This window comes from Bemisia tabaci, chromosome 9, assembly GCF_918797505.1.
Source record: "Bemisia tabaci chromosome 9, PGI_BMITA_v3".
NCBI classification, from domain to species: domain Eukaryota; kingdom Metazoa; phylum Arthropoda; class Insecta; order Hemiptera; family Aleyrodidae; genus Bemisia; species Bemisia tabaci.
In genome coordinates, this window is record NC_092801.1 from 38,559,628 (window position 1) to 38,576,048 (window position 16,421).

At 35.0% G+C, this 16,421-nt stretch overlaps 1 protein-coding gene across 2 annotated transcripts in view; it reads left to right on the plus strand.

The window, feature by feature from the left end:
• Positions 1-16,421, plus strand: part of LOC109034211 (bridge-like lipid transfer protein family member 3B) — a 36,408-nt gene that overhangs the window by 4,263 nt on the left and 15,724 nt on the right. Inside the window, exons 5-16 of one of the 2 annotated variants that reach the window (XM_072303988.1) lie at positions 570-736; positions 1,762-1,915; positions 3,287-3,543; positions 7,345-7,528; positions 8,323-8,355; positions 10,686-10,778; positions 11,541-11,728; positions 12,209-12,449; positions 13,071-13,182; positions 13,773-14,040; positions 14,685-14,936; positions 15,760-16,073. In XM_072303988.1, coding sequence (XP_072160089.1) covers positions 570-736; positions 1,762-1,915; positions 3,287-3,543; positions 7,345-7,528; positions 8,323-8,355; positions 10,686-10,778; positions 11,541-11,728; positions 12,209-12,449; positions 13,071-13,182; positions 13,773-14,040; positions 14,685-14,936; positions 15,760-16,073 — 2,263 coding nt within the window. The remainder of the gene's footprint in view (positions 1-569; positions 737-1,761; positions 1,916-3,286; positions 3,544-7,344; positions 7,529-8,322; positions 8,356-10,685; positions 10,779-11,540; positions 11,729-12,208; positions 12,450-13,070; positions 13,183-13,772; positions 14,041-14,684; positions 14,937-15,759; positions 16,074-16,421) is intronic. The other variant, XM_072303989.1, reaches the window with a different exon arrangement.

The following is a 16,421-nucleotide window of genomic DNA, read 5'->3' on the forward strand; positions in this document are numbered from 1 at the left end:
CTGGGCAATTTTATTTTTTACATGAAAATGGTTGTGCGGTTTTTTGTGCAAATTTCAGTGAATTTTCTGCATTGCACAAAGCAAAATCCTTAAAATTTTCAAAGAAATTCTCACAAATGTTCTCTCATAAAAAATTAAATTGTCCAGCTAAATCTGGCATTAGCAGATGCGGCTTGGGTCCTTTTTGATAAACGCGGTCCAATTGTCAAAGGAAAAAAAAAGAGGAAGAAAAGAATCAGATTTGACTTTGACCTAACAAGTGAAACTGCACGTTCGTTTCATAGTCATTTTTCAGCTTGAATGGGAAGAATTATTTTTTAAATAATTTTATGTATAGTGCTTAAGATTAAACAGCGGGAAGGATGAAAAAAGAAAGTATCCGTGTTTCTTTCCTGCGTAAGCTTTTCTCTCCTGTTTTGAAGTTTTTTAAAAAACTTCTCTTACTTGCTAGATGAATTTTAGTGCGAGTTTTGGTTTGTAAAAATATCGAAGTAGATCGACCAAATTTTCTGTAATCATCATACAGATTGCCTTTAAGTACGTTTTTAATCTGTCACTTTCTTTTTCAGATTGTTTTGTAGTGGGCTCTAGGCTAGTTTTAAATTTAGACACTGCTCTCTGGGTATTGACAGACTCTCAACTGAAAGCTGCGCTCCACTTTTTAGATTCTCTGTCAGGATTAATACAGAAATCATCTGAAGTGACAAGGAAAAAAACAGCCGCTCGTAAACTTGAAGTAAGCTTGTCAATATACAATTTTATGTCTCCTTATGCCATTTTTATCTTAAAATTCTCATAAGCATTATTTTGATGGCATCATCTGATATTTTCAAGCCTGTTCTAATTTTCACCCAGTAACCTTGATGTCCTTTTGTGCATTGCAAGAAAGATATAAACTTCACCCCAGAATTAAAGCCTTTTTTTTAGTTCAAAAATTACTTTCAAAGAAGGAAAGAACTTAAGAAAGTTACTTTTTCAGATATATTGTATGAAAAAAAAAAAGTTAGTACACGGAAAGTGTGACATAAAAAGGTGCAGGTTCAATTTCTTGGTAAATTAAAACCGCAGCCAAGAAAAAGCGGGGAAGATCAAACGTTGTGTGGCTTCACAACTCTCTATCTTAGTAAGGTAGAAACAATATGGGAAGTTGTATTAAATTGAATTTTTTAGCTTATTTGAAAACCTACTTTACAATTTTTTTTTTTTATAAAAATTTTATTTAAAAGTAATGTAACTACTACAAGAATATGTCTTGTGTCTACCTCCATGAATGAAATCAACTTAAATTAAAATAATTAAAATTAAAAATTAAATTTCAGATTATATGAGGGGCTTGGAGGACAAGGCGCTTAAGTGCAGTTTTTGAAAAAATTAAGATGTTGATGATATCAAGTGGAACTAGTCGTAATGCACATTCTGTGAAAAATTTGCTCCCAAATTCCAATTTTTGAGCATGAAAAAGTTAGTTTTTTCTCTCCGCCATAAGGTTTCATGTAATTTCGGAACTTCAAATGCGTATTTCTTGAAGTAGCAAAAACTGCACTCATGCTCCTTGTCCTCCAAGCCCCTCACATGTAATATGTATAATCATCCAAAAAATAGTATTTACAAAATTCTCTCTCTTTTTTTAAAAGAAAAATTCCAACCAACATTTCTTGACAATATTTTGTATATTGTCAAGTAATAACACGCAATGAAACCTTTGATACTCATATTCCTTAATTCTACCATTAATCTGTTTTTTACCATCTTTCAATCTAGGAGTTACCAGAATACCGGGCCCAACTTGCTCAACAGGCAAGAGTGGACACTACCTCTAACACCAAGTCGATGTATTTCGCCAGGCATGATGTGATCGAAACCTCCTACCATTTTCTGTCAAACAATATTGACTTCCATCTGAGTGACGATCCAGGTTTGCATTTATTTATTCTGTGCTCCAAATGTGCATTGCAAAGAACTTCGACATTTTCATCTCCAACAAGATTTTCATCTCCAACACTTTGGGAATTTCAAATTTTCAGCAATTGCGTTTCAGTCTCATCTCTATCTTTGCCTTCTTTTTTTAACAGAGCCAGAATTTCTGTTTTATAAAATTTTGCTTGAAATCTGGTACATTTGTGTGTTTCTTTTATCAAACATACTATGTTCATTCATTAGCAGGGTGTCTACAAGTCTGGAATTTCTGGAAAGTTCGGAAATAGCACTGACTTTTTAAGGACGGTCCGGAAGTACTGAAAAAGCGCGGAAATTCCGTTAGAGGGTCCGAAATGTTTCATTTTTGTTGAGAGAGAATTCAAATTGTTGAAATTTTTCGAATTTCATCAAATGGAGGTACTGAAAAAGTACTGAATTTTTCCGTTGAGGAGGTACTGAATTTCTCGGAAATGTACTGAAAAAGTACTGTAAAAGTACTAATTTTTAAGCCGCCTGTTTTAGTAGACACCCTGATTAGCTATGCATTAAGAAACTAAAAAAATGAGGGTTTGAATAGTAACATACCCCTCGTTAAACAAGTCAAAAGATTGCAACAGACGATCAGCTTTCTTCATTTCAGCTCTGAAATCCAAGATTGAAGATAGCAGAGCTTCTGTCTTATCCTAAAAATGTTTGAATTTATTTGGTGGACACTTGTAGATTAAAAACGGGTAATTTATTTGGTCGACACTCTAAGGAGTTAAAACGGGGAAAATCATTTTCTCACTGTCATTTTTAGCTCTGAATTCCAAAAGCAGTGCATAGTGTTAAAAAACAGTAATTTATTGTTCAAATTACTTGCATCATAACCGATATCGGCTGTTTTAATGGCAAAACTCTAAAAATATTTACGTAAGAAATCTCAATTTTTCAAAAAAATTTTAAAATATGATAATAGATCTCTACATATGGTATGAACTTGAGCATTTTGATATCGTCACCTGCCGGCCAAAGTATCACAAGCGCCATTCGGTCTTTTCAAAATTTCCGCCGCCATTTTATTTTTTTACAGAGATTTTGTTGGTTGAATCTGTCTGAAAATTTCACTGAATTTTATCGGTAACACAAAGAAAATTCAGTGAAATTTTCCGACAGCGTCTATGAACAATGTCTCTGTATAAAAGCAAAATGGCGGTGGAAATTTTGAAACGTCGCATGGCGCTTGTGATACTTTGGCTGAAAGGTGACGATATGTGTTACCCCTTCAAAATGTCATCTAGAACACAATTTAGCGACGAAAATTGCTGAGATTGACTACTAACCAAGATATCAATGTCTCTAATGAAATGATGGTAATCGCTTTTTTCAGATGGCCTTAGTCATCCAGATCTGAAAGGAGGAGGCTCGCTGCAAGTCAACCTCATTGGTTTCAAGGTGGATTTTTATCCGTACCATTTGGCTGTCGGTGACCGGAAACATTGGCCAAAATACAATGAAGGGGACTCGCCTCATACTCAGTGGCTCAACTCAGCTTTGACTGGTTTCAAATCCGCTTTGTTAGACATCATCGAATCGCCCAAAAATCATCATTCCCCGTTAGAGAGAACATCAAATAACATCCCGCCGGTTTGTAACTGTCTCTTTGCATGAACTTCGATCAAGCACTCCCTTTGCTGTTGAATAATTTTTTTTTTTTTTTTTTATGATTTTCTTCTGTACTTGAAGGTATTACGGCTGATGAGAGTTGTACAGCATTGATTTATTAATCTTATTGAGAAAAGCGTATCTCAAGATACAATTTGCCAAAAATTGAATGCTAGATCTTTTTTATTCATCATAATGTCAGTATTCAAGTCAAAAAGTCATTGTTTCTTGTTTTTTATCTTCAAAATAACTAAAACACACTAAGTATTGGCTCAGTTACACATGTGCAATATAAAAATTCAGTTTTTGATCATCTGAAAAATGAAAACTTCTTAAATGTAGTCTGTAGAACCTTGATTTTTTTGCCTCAATTGGACTATATTTTGCTATCAGGAACTACAATTTTTGGCTCACAAGGGGAACTTCCCAAGCTGCCGCCTCCGATCGGGCTGAAAAAATTCGTACGAACTCTTTGGATGAATTTATTTGACCCGTATTTTTTTGTTTTTTCCAATGCCCCCCAGAAACACCCCAAAAAAATTCCGGAAAGTTTTGCTTTGAGCACTTGAGTCTATATACGCAGTATAGCAGCATGCACGTCTCGTTAAGTGGTGGTTCTGCGGTAGCGCGCTCGCCCAGTGACCCGGCGGGCCCGGGTTCGATTCCCGGGTACCGCGCCAAATTTTTACGACCGAATTTTATATTCTCACACATTTTCACATCGATTCCCATTTGATACATTAGAACTTAAAACATCAATTAATATACAACCATCAACGATCAATAACTTCTTCAATTTGAAGTGTAGATTTTTTTTTTGTGAGGGGGGGAGGAGTCACGCGCGCGATATTCTCGCCAATCACTGTACTTTCACATTAGCAGACGACCCGCTCCGCCCCCTCACATCGACATATTTCTCCCGATCACCCGTATGCGTCATGATTTTTCCCATCATTATCCAGAAAATGATAATGAAAAATTGTAGCATTTTTAATCTGAATGTTCGAAGTAATTTTTCATTATCATTTTCTGGATAATGATGGGAAAAATCATGACGCATACGGGTGATCGGGAGAAATATGTCGATGTGAGGGGGCGGAGCGGGTCGTCTGCTAATGTGAAAGTACAGTGATTGGCGAGAATATCGTGCGCCCCTCGTGACCCCTCCCCCCCTCCCAAAAAAAAATCTACACTTCAAATTGAAGAAGTTATTGATCGTTGATGGTTGTAAATTAATTGATGTTTTAAGTTCTAATGTATCAAATGGGAATCGATGTGAAAATGTGTGAGAATATAAAATTCGGTCGTAAAAATTCGGTCGTAAAAATTTGGCGCGGCACCCGGGAATCGAACCCGGGCCCGCCGAGTCACTGGGCGAGCGCGCTACCGCAAAACCACCACTTAATGATAAGAGGTTGCTGCTATACTGCGTATATAGACTCAAGCGCTCAAAGCAAAACTTTCCGGAATTTTTTTGGGGTGTTTCTGGGGGGCATTGGAAAAAACAAAAAAATACGGGTCAAATAAATTCATCCAAAGAGTTCGTACGAATTTTTTCAGCCCGATCGGAGGCGGCAGCTTGGGAAGTTCCCCTTGTCAGTCTAGAAATAACGTTCGTACCTGTAGTTTCCCTCTGCATGTAGGTATTTTTACAGATGAGCCAGAAATTATAGCTCCTAATTACAAAGTGAAGTACAATTATCTAGTTTAATTTTCATAGAGTTTTTTGCAAAAATTTAGAGCTTAAAGCTGCGATTTCAGTCAATCCATTCTGATTTCCAAGCCATACTCTGAAAAATAAATACGCTGTACTATACATGTCTTCATAGGTTTGTCAAAAATATGTTGAATCGGATTATGTGGTGGAATACTTTTAAGTTTACTAATCCTTTGTTTCTTAATCGGGAACTAACGTGATTGACACTTACTTTTCTTTTTCGCCCGATGAATTTTTTCCTCGGTTGTCACTCTTACACAATGGCCATTTCGACTCCAGTAGGAGTCATCATCAGGTGCTTAAAACTAAGAACAAAAATAAAATAAAAACCGAAGCTAAAAAATTGTTGACGTTAGATTCACGTATTATCTCCGGCGACGCGTCGCGATACTAGTCAGTGGGATATCTCGCCGGTGATCAGCTGACTGTGTTGCGTCACGAAGGCTAATTAAAACCTTTAGGAGACATGTCACATGGAAACCCCAATACGCAGTCAAAAACTCAGGGGAACTGGCTGAAAAACTTGAGAACATAGAGATTCCCCTAAATGCTAAATTGATCTCACTTGATGTGGATAACTTATACACAAATGTAGATGTAGAGGAAACCAATATGAGGATGAAAACCATTCTGAAGGACCACTCATCCCTCTCAAAAGGTGAAATCATGGAATTCACAACGCTTTTAGAGTTCACCACTTTGAATAATTACTTCAAGTACAATGGGAAATCCTATAAGATGAATAAAGGGTTACCAATGGGAGGGCCTATATCCCCCATTATGGCCGACATTTTCATGGATAAATATGACCACAGAATATGTACATCCAATAAATGGGCCTCGAAAATTCTATGTTATTTCAGATATATGGATGATATTTTTGCAGTTTGGCTGGGCACAGATCGAGAACTGTCCATTTTTCATAATGAGATAAATGATTTACACCCCAACCTCAGATTCAAATTGGAAGTGGGTGGGAAAACTCTGAATTTCCTGGACCTTACCATACGAGTAGAAAACAGAAAGATAAAGTTTGGAATTTATAGGAAACAATGCTTCACAGATGCAATAATACCTAATAACTCGTACCACCCCTGGCCCCAGAAAATGGCAGGGTTCCATAGCATGCTTAACAGACTAACAACTATACCACTTGAAAAGGAGGAATATGAGAGGGAGCTAACAACTATCTTGAACATTGCCACTAACAACGGATATCAGAAACGTGACATTTTTCATCTACTACATCGCAAACAACAAGAGAAAAGAGACAGGATGATATATGGGAAAATAAAAACAAAAGGGACCGAAAAATGGATCTCAATACCATATATCGAGAAAATATCAGAGAGAGTGAAGGGAATAATAGAGAAGGACAAAAGCGTAAAAGTAACCTACGGCAACCAGAGAAATTTGGGCAGAATTTTGATCAATACAAAAGAGAAATGTGGAAAATTGGAAGCAAGCGGAGTGTACAAAATAGAATGTAACTGTGGGAAAATATATGTAGGCCAAACAGGAAGGAGTGTGGCAACAAGGCTGAAGGAACACGTTGACTGTGCCATACTAAAAAGGAGAGGTCAGTCATCGTTCGGGGATCATATAATCGACACTGACCATAAACTGGAAAATTGTTATGCGAAACTAGAAAAAGTATGTCAGAAAGGCCGGAAATTAAATGTATTAGAACAAATCGAAATAATGAAAACACCTAAGGAACAGCTACTTAATTCACAAATCGAGCAACAGGTGGCACCAGTGATCGTCCCCCCCGCCCTCCTTCGTGACGCAACACAGTCAGCTGATCACCGGCGAGATATCCCACTGACTAGTATCGCGACGCGTCGCCGGAGATAATACGTGAATCTAACGTCAACAATTTTTTAGCTTCGGTTTTTATTTTATTTTCGTTCTTAGTTTTAAGCACCTGATGATGACTCCTACTGGAGTCGAAATGGCCATTGTGTAAGAGTGACAACCGAGGAAAAAATTCATCGGGCGAAAAAGAAAAGTAAGTGTCAATCACTTTTAAGTTTTTTAAAGCCAATGTTGTCATTGTTTTACAGGGCCTCATAAGTGGTGACATCAACAAAGTTCCAACTTCAAGCAATAGTAAAATTAAGGCTTACCTCAAAGACCAGTTTGCCAAATTGATGACAACATGCATCATCCTTCGAATCGCAGATTTTAATGTTCACAAAGTTCCGTTCAAACGAAGATCCAATTCCGTTTCCCAGGCTTTCATTAAAGGTTGGTGAATCATAACTGATTTTACAGTGTCTAATCCAATCACTCCAATATAATTTTTGAGCCAATCAATACCTATTACATTAAATTATTTTTTACCATTACACTTTACACTTTTAACTAATAAAATTTTCCTCGGTGTAGATGTAATTCAAATCATAAGTTGAAGGTAAGTTTCTTGGTTAGGATTGTGCTATTTTAGAAGGTTGTTCCTTGACACTGTTCAATTTTAGTGCCTAAGAGAAATCGTAATTTTTTATCCTAATCGAGTATCAATCTTTGGAAAACTTATATCAGTAGCAATAGACCAGCCACATTTACGTACAAAAATTTGGGCCAATGTCTGTTGTTTTTGTTTTGGTAATGTTACACCATTTACTATATCAATGTAATTGTCGGCAGTATCTTAGAAGAAAATGATCCATCCATAATTTTCTCTCAGTTTTTGGGTGAAAAATAAGTATTGAATTCAAGATAATTCGTGGTCCATTTATTTTTTTATCACAAAAAACCAATTATATTTATTCCTGCACTGGGGTTCTCATAGATATTCTTATAGTAACTCCTTCTACCAAATTGTATTCATTACCTTCCTTGGTTTGATTGGACAAAAAAGGTAACTCTCATGGTAAGTCCCTCAGTTTTCCAAGGGTCCCACAAATTTACGTCTTTATTTTTATTTTTTTATCCCCCAAGTCAAGTTAGCATTTTCTTTTCTTGTGCCCCTCCAATCTAAATAATTTTTACAATTAGTTGGGTGCAATGTAAAATGATGATTTTCTTTCTCATTTTCTAAGGTCACCGTAGAAGGACTTCAAAAGGGATACCAGGTATTGCCCTTGAGCGTTGATTATGAAGTTTGCTAGAATAGTTTCCCTTTTATTGTTTCAAGCATGAACCCTCTACATTCTTGCTTTTAGATCCAGAGCAAAGCTGAATTTTAACATTTAGTTTTCATCACGAAGAAATTAGAAATGTATCCTTCTTTCAACGAATAAAAAGACATTTTATAGATTCAGTATCCACGAGTTCTAGGTTTTTCTTTCTCATTCTATCAACTTCTAAGGCTCATTTTTTTTACTCCTCCTCGGATTCTATCAGCGGTAGTTTGCTTTAAACAGCATTAGGTTGGTTGTATTCTCATGTTTCCTCTCCATGAGGGGCGATCTATTCATTACGTAAAACACAGGAAGAAGTGTTTCCATATATATCGCAGTCGCAGTTGTGATAAGTTAGCTGTGTCAGATGTGCGTCGGGGATAAAGATTAATGACGCATATTGAAAAAACAAGTGAGTGTTTCAAATCAAAGTGAAAGCTTTTTTCTTTTTTTTTCTTTTTTTCTTTTTTTTCTTTTTTTTCTTTTTTTCTTCTTTTTTTCTTTTTTTCTTTTTTTTCTTTTTTTCTTTTTTTCTTTTTTTTCTTTTTTTTCTTTTTTTTCTTTTTTTTCTTTTTTTTCTTTTTTCTCTTTTTTTTCTTTTTTTTCTTTTTTTTCTTCTCTTTTTCTTCTCTTTTTTTCTTTTTTTTTCTTTTTTTTCTTTTTTTTTCTTTTTTTCTTTTTTTTCTTTTTTTTCTTCTTTTTTTCTTCTCTTTTTCTTCTTTTTTTTCTTTTTTTTCTTTTTCTTTCTTTTTTTCTTTTTTTTCTTCTTTTTCTTCTTTTTTTTTCTGTTTTTTTTTCTTTTTTTCTTTTTTTTGGAGAAAATTTGAGGGTTCTCTGAATGAGCTATTACCAGCAGCTGCAGGATCGTTCTTCTTATTTTTGTGATTGTTATGAATTTTATGCATAGCAACATTCTGTTGAACCAAGCTCAGTTTTTTTAATAAGTGCCTTTAACCACGAAGAAAATTTGAATACACTCTCGAGTTTCTAGTTTGTTTCACTTTAATCCCTAAATTTATTTAAAACAAGTGAGTGTTTCAAATCGAAGCGAAAGCTTTCATCGTTGTCCAGCTGTGTCGAGACACATCCATGTGTGATTGCGCCTGCGAGGAGGAGGAAGTGGAAAATTTGAAACAGTATCTTACGTAATTTATAGACAGCTCTCGACATCTCTCGTATTTTGTTTTCTCATACATTTTTCTCTCTCATATAGCGTACGGATCATCCTCAGTGTCACTGGAATGTCTTTTTTCCCTTCTTAGTGTTAACTGGAGACATTATATTTGCATTTTTTAACATGTATTTCAGCTTCTTTTTTTTTCATTTTGCATTGATTTTGCTATCAAATATGGATCAATTATCTGTTGCTTGACAACAACTTTCATCTCTTTAAAAAAGTTACCTTGTTCTTCTGTGATTTCCCAAAAACACAAGGTATTTTAGGCTTTAATAAGGGGAATTATAACAAGAGGGATCGGATGTTTGAATGAAAGTTGCTCTTTACTGTATCTTGAATGAAACATAATACGCTCTAGGTATATAAATGTTTTATACTGCTATTTTTTATGAAATCCTCAGTGAAAGTTACTTACATATTGCTTTTTTTTTTTTTTTTTTTTTTTCTTCTTACAAATTTGAGCATTCTCTGAACGAGCTATTACCAGCAGCTGCAGAATCGTTCTTCTTATTTTTGTAATTGTTATGAATTTTATGCATAGCAACATTCTGTTGAACCAAGCTCAGTTTTTAATAAGTACCTTTAACCACAAAGAAAATCTGAATACACTCTCGAGTTTCTAGTTTGTTTCACTTTAATCCCTAAATTTATTCCTGAGTAGTGCATTTTCACTTTTTTACGCGTCCGAATAATTTCCCATGTAGAAAATTATTTCACCAAAGGAGGCTGTTTTGGAGGTAATGAACAATTTTATTTGCTTCAGTTATCCCAGAAATAGTTTAAAATATTTGTTCCCTTTCGAGTTTACAAGAAGCGTTGCACAATTATCCAAAAGTGGCATAGTAGAATATTGAAGGACATCTGTTCGAAAAAAGTGCAATTAGAATGGCAGGTATCTCTGCTAAAATTGTGCATGAATATCTGTTTAAATTAATTTGTCCCTCCGATTGAAATTTTTGCTGTCTTCCTGCACAGAATGTGTGTTAGATGCCTTAATTCCCTCAGGTTTATAGCATTTATTTTCTTCTGTGTGTTTGAGTTTTGAGTTTTTTCATTTCTGCTCTCACGATTACAATTATTGACACATTATTTCATTTCTTTTTAGGTGACAAAGAGTTTCACAAGTTCCCTGCTGAGATGGCGACTGTACATGTAGAATTCACGTACTTCTACTATCCTGGTGATATTGCATTTCCTTGTAAGTTTTATTTTACTTCCCTCTTTTATTGGTGTAGAGGGGGTTGAAGTATCTCCTTATATTTTTTTAACGGAGTCGTGACAAGCAATTTTAGTAGGGTTGTGGTATCGTTTTTCTCTTGTAAAATTTTGTCAAAAAACTAAATGGTTTATTTTTAAGTCCAAAAAATCAATTCTAAAGGAAGACTAAGCTTATCGAAATCCGACCAATCAAAAGTCAGCGGAGTTGATGTAGCAAGGCTATACTTGATGAGTTGATGCTCATTTCAGCCAATCAACAAACGCCGTCCCTCCCCACCTGGCTATGTCATCAGAGCCAGCCAAAAATATCATTACAAAAGGTTTCAACTTTTAGCGTATTACAAAACAGAGTTTCTTTGCCACATTGTGTAAAAAAAAATCGGGGAAAATTCCCAGACGCTTATACCACTTTGTACTTTTATAAGTGAATAAAAAAAAATGGTTGCCACCGATCCATTGTCAGTTGTATTTCTTTGGCTCTTAATCACAGAAAAAATCTTTCAGCAAGTGTACCTATTTATTTTCTCCTAGAATTTTGTATTCATAATCTATCAGAAATGCATTTTAAACAGCATTTCCTCAAAATCAGGAGAAACTAAATTGAACAGGCCAAAAAATATCAATCAGAATCGTGATCAATTAATTTAAATTCTTTAATTTTTATTTTTTTACACCACCTAATAATTTTAAACTGTCATTAAAACTCAGTACAGTAATACGTCGTTATCTTAACAATTTACAGTACCATCTCCAAAGTTTTATGTCCACGCCAACCCGATCTGCGTATATTTTGATGTACTAACAGTCATTTGGCTCAACACATTTTTCTTGAATCTGCATCAGTCCTTACTGACGACTGAAACCGCAAATCAAGAAAGCGCAGCTGCCTTAATATATTTTGATGTCATCGTTGAAGCCATCATGGCAAGGGTAAGTTGGATCTTTTCTTGGTTTAGTGTAAGGGTAAATTTAACGAAGTGATCTATTATACTTTCTATCTCTTTGTTAACAAATTTTTAAAACCGTTAAAGATTTTAGCAAGTATTTGAGTTGATTTCAGATGCTAGTGGAGTCATGTTACAAAAATTTCAGCAAAACAGGCCTTTTTGATAGAGGACTGCCTTTCTCTATTTGTGGGAGAGGGGCTCTTTAAATTTTTGAATCAACAGAATACAGCCATCAATAACAGCTCTTAATGACGTCATTTCAAGGTTCTATTTATGATGACATTCAGGTATATCTGGATGTAGAAAGTTTTCGCAATTTTTGACCATTTGATGATGTCATCAAATGTTTTTTTTTTTTTTTTGTTCTTTTAAGTAGGAAGAAAAGAACTTGATAAGTCTCATCATACTTTTCAAAAATTTGCATATCTTTAGTCAATCTTTTATCAATCTTTTTTGCTTTCAGATGGTGTTCGAAAGTTCGCAAGAAACGTCCGGCCAACGAGATCGACCCAAATCACTGCATTTCCATGTTAGTCGGCTTTCGCTGACTAACAACCGCTCGCCAGACTACGGCAGTGCTCGAGCTGATCTTGCCAAGTGTATTCACACGTACCAGTTAGGCTCTTTGTTCTATGGTGTAGATTTTCCGTCCTCGGCCACAGACTTTCACATAATAACTGAAAAGTTCTTGGACCATGTAGAATGTGAGTTTATTAAAATTTCTTTACCCTAATATTTCTTTAATCAGTCTTTTGAAAAGCAGTGCAACCTCTTAATGTACTGAAAATAAAATAATTTACACAAGCTCGTGCGCAGTTAGGGTTGAGCAATCTTGCGTTTTGCTAAAAACACAAGTAGATTATACTTTTAGGCGTGTTGATGGTTAAAATATGTAATTGTATAACTCCATTATGACTTTTCAAAACCTTCGATTATGTTTCTATTTTATTAAGTACACTAACCAGTACGAGTACATTTCCTTGACATTTTTGTGAATATTTTTAAATAAATAAATAATACTCGAAGCAAAATTTCAAGGCCATCCAAATGAAATCATCATCATCAAATTGTGACGAATGACAATTTGGTACAAATGAATGTAAGTATAGAACTTGAATCGTGACATCAGTGACTTCAGTAAGCCAGGGAGCATTGGGAATAAAATGAATAGTCCTTACAAATTCTTGACTTCTTTGTTTTTTTGTACAGAAGGTTCAAAAATCGTTGGAAACTTATTCTCAGCAAGGATGAATGAGAACAAGAATTTGTATTTTAAGTTAAAAACATCAGAATTTTCTTCAATTGCATTGTTTATTTTTTTTCAGGTAAAGACAATGTTAGAGAGCCACCCCAATTAGCTACCAAAAGTGATTCAATTGAGGATATCCTCCAAGTTTTAAAGCAAGATTTGTTGTGGACTGAAGCGAAAGATGTGTGGTAATTACCTTAATTATTTGTGAGGTCAATTGAATTTTATTCGATACAAAGGCTCTCAAACTTCAGTTTGGTAGCCTTGCAATTTCGATACATTGTCAAGACATTTCCGTTAAAAAGTAGTAATGATAAGGGTAACCAAATCAAAATATTAATCAAATATCAAAATTATCAAACATTTTTTCTGTCGCGGAATTCAGATTAAAGAAGCTGACATTTTTATATCCTGATATCGTCACCTTCCAGCCAAAGTATTACAAACGCCATGCAACGTTTCAGCATCTCTGCTGCTATTTTATTTTTTTACCAAGAAATTGTCAGTTGAATATGTTTGAAAATTTCACTGAATTTTACTGGCAGCACAAAAAAACTCAGTAAAATTTTCAGACATTCTCGTTGAACAATTTCTCTGGAAAAAAATAAAGACAGACAGTGACAGAAATTTTGAAACATCCTATAGTGCTTGTATTCTTTGGCCAGAAGGTGCAGATATGTTGACACATGGATGAATTAAATAGAGTACAAATTTTTGATTTCATAGATTTTGAGTCCATTAAACAGATTCCTGAACGAATGCAAAATATTTGTTTCAGGTGTGTGAGGTTAGACCCTGTTTGGGGCGACTTCTACGGTGTTCGAGCAATTGGAGTGAACAAACCTGTGCCTTTCCTAGATGCTGTACCGGTAACTTTATGGGTGCATACCAAATCTCTTCTTCCTCAAAATGGTCCGGTCAGCAGTAGTTCTGAAGACCGGATAGCTGATATTCATGCAATGGCGTGCGTATCTAGTTTGGTTAGCGTTCAAATTAACCACTATCAACTTTTGTTCCTCATGAGATTAGCCGAAGATTTTGGAGAGGTAAGATTTAATTTTGTCTTTAAGTGCACTTGAATATTTTGAAAGAGGTGAAACAGGGTTTTAATCTGTACTTTTCATATTTGTCACAAAAAATTTGGTTGGAAGTATAAATGCGGGTACTACATTCTTTAAGTTTATCAGATGCTTTTTCACACCCTCTTCACACTCACTTCAGATGCTGTTTGAAGGGGGTGGGGGGTTGTCTAATCAGTAATTTCTCTCTATTCTTAGTAATTATTTTCGCATTATTATGTCAATATCTATGAAGCTAACATTTTTAGTCAGCATGAGCACTTGATGAAATACTATTATATTGGGATGGAGATAATCTTGGCCTGAAAAAAGCACAAGTAAAGTAAAAAATCTTACCCTCAAAACTTTTAAAAAGGCAGCAGCAGTCTGTCTAATTTTAAATTTTTCCTTCCTAAATTTTACATTTTAACATCGCTGGAATATAGAATCATATCAAGTTTGCAAATTTTAACACTCTGCCAAGATACAGTGAAAACAAGTAAACAACGGTGTAAAGTGGGGAAAGTCTCACTGTACTCTTTTCTTTTCTTTTTTTTTTTTTTTTTTTTTTTTTTTTAAATTTAATTTTTTTGATTTAATTCATTATTTTCTACCCTTTCTATTATTTCCAGTTAACAACTTTTCTAGCTATAGATACTAAAAGAATCACCAATGAGGCAGGATCAATTATTATGGGTGCAATTCTGCCGCAACTGGAAGTAACGTTTGTTATGCAGTCGCAGCAACCTGGTAAAGAATCCACCTCTGGCGGTGATCTAGAATCGTCAGTTGTTCCAGACTCGTCAAGTCTTGTTGATGATGGAACAGCGGTCTCTAGTAGCACCGCTAATGTCCATTGGAACAGTTTTCATAACAATACTCAGGTATCAGTTTTTTTCACTGTATGTTTTTAGAGTTTTAACAAAGTGTGTACCTCCTCTAGTTTATCATGATCAGTTTCACAGGATGTTCGGAAACTTTAGGGATTGATTCTTTAGACGCACACATGTCCGAATGCAGATTCTGGAAATTATAATTTGATGCAGAAGAGTGAGAACTTGGACGTTGATTTTTAAGTTAATAGCAAGGTTAGTTGCTTCATTTTGTCCAATAGTAGATCATCGATCGAAAATATATCGAAAACTTTTTATTTTAGTGAGAGAAAAACTTGAAAAATTCCACTAATATTCTTTCCCTAACAGGCTGTTTTCAGAGAAAGACGTTGTTGCCTATTTCCTTTATTTTATTGCTTTGTTCAGCTACGTTAGCTGATCAAGTAGATGGAGTGTAAATGTGCTAAATTTGTGAAATGTCTCATGAATTAAAACAGGGTGTCTAGCATCAGGATTTTCCCAACATTCCCGATTGTATCAGGATTTGAGGTTAATCAGGATTTAATATAGATTTCATCAGGATTTGGGGAAAAATGGGTCGTAAAATCAGGATTTGAGAAAAGTCGGCTGTCCGATCGGTTTTTTTATGCTTTCGTATACCTTTATGCAGAGATTTTAATTTTTCTCCGCAAAAAATCAGGATTTGATCAGGATTTGGAAAAATTTTGAAAACAGGAAAAATCAGGATTTCCCAAAATGAAAAAAAAACTAGACACCCTGTAAAATAATACCTTTTACTTCCGTCGTAAAAATATACTCTACTTTGTCCCTTCATTTTAATCCTTCATAGATTAAAAATATTTCATAATTTTAGGTAAACGGATTCTCAAGAGACTTCGACCTGAAGCTAGGTTACTCCAAAGACAAAGTCAGTTCTGACTTCCAGCCGTCCAGATTAGAAGAAATATCGAATTTAGTAAAGGAAGTAACGTCTTCGAGGGAACCGACCAAGAATATTTTGAAGAAGCAAGGGAGCTCATTTTTCTCAACGCCCGTGAAAAGCGGAGATTCGCCAGGCACCAAGAAGAACCTGATGAGCGACAACAACATTTCCAAAAAATGGAGTAATCTCATGGAAAGTTTCAAACAAACGCCAATTGAGGATTTGAGTGACTCAGTGTCAATCAGGTTTGTGCTTTGTGAATTCATGAAATGCTCATACAAATAGACCAAATAACATAGTTATGAGTGAAACAAGTCCGATGGACCTTTGGACATGGTCTGAATTAAAGCATTCTGATACATGTTTCTTAACCAAAATTTCACGTAGAACACAATTTTTGCATCAAAAATTAATGAAATCAACTTCTAACTGAGCTATTAACGTTCTAATTTCACATTGGTTGCGGGAAATTTGAATTGCCTGGTCACAATCAACACAATACTCTACGTAAGTCAAATCGCGTCTTACAACAGTTTTGGCAGGCCTCTCAATCAAACTTTGTTCATTTCCCACCCTTCATTGTTCCAACTGAA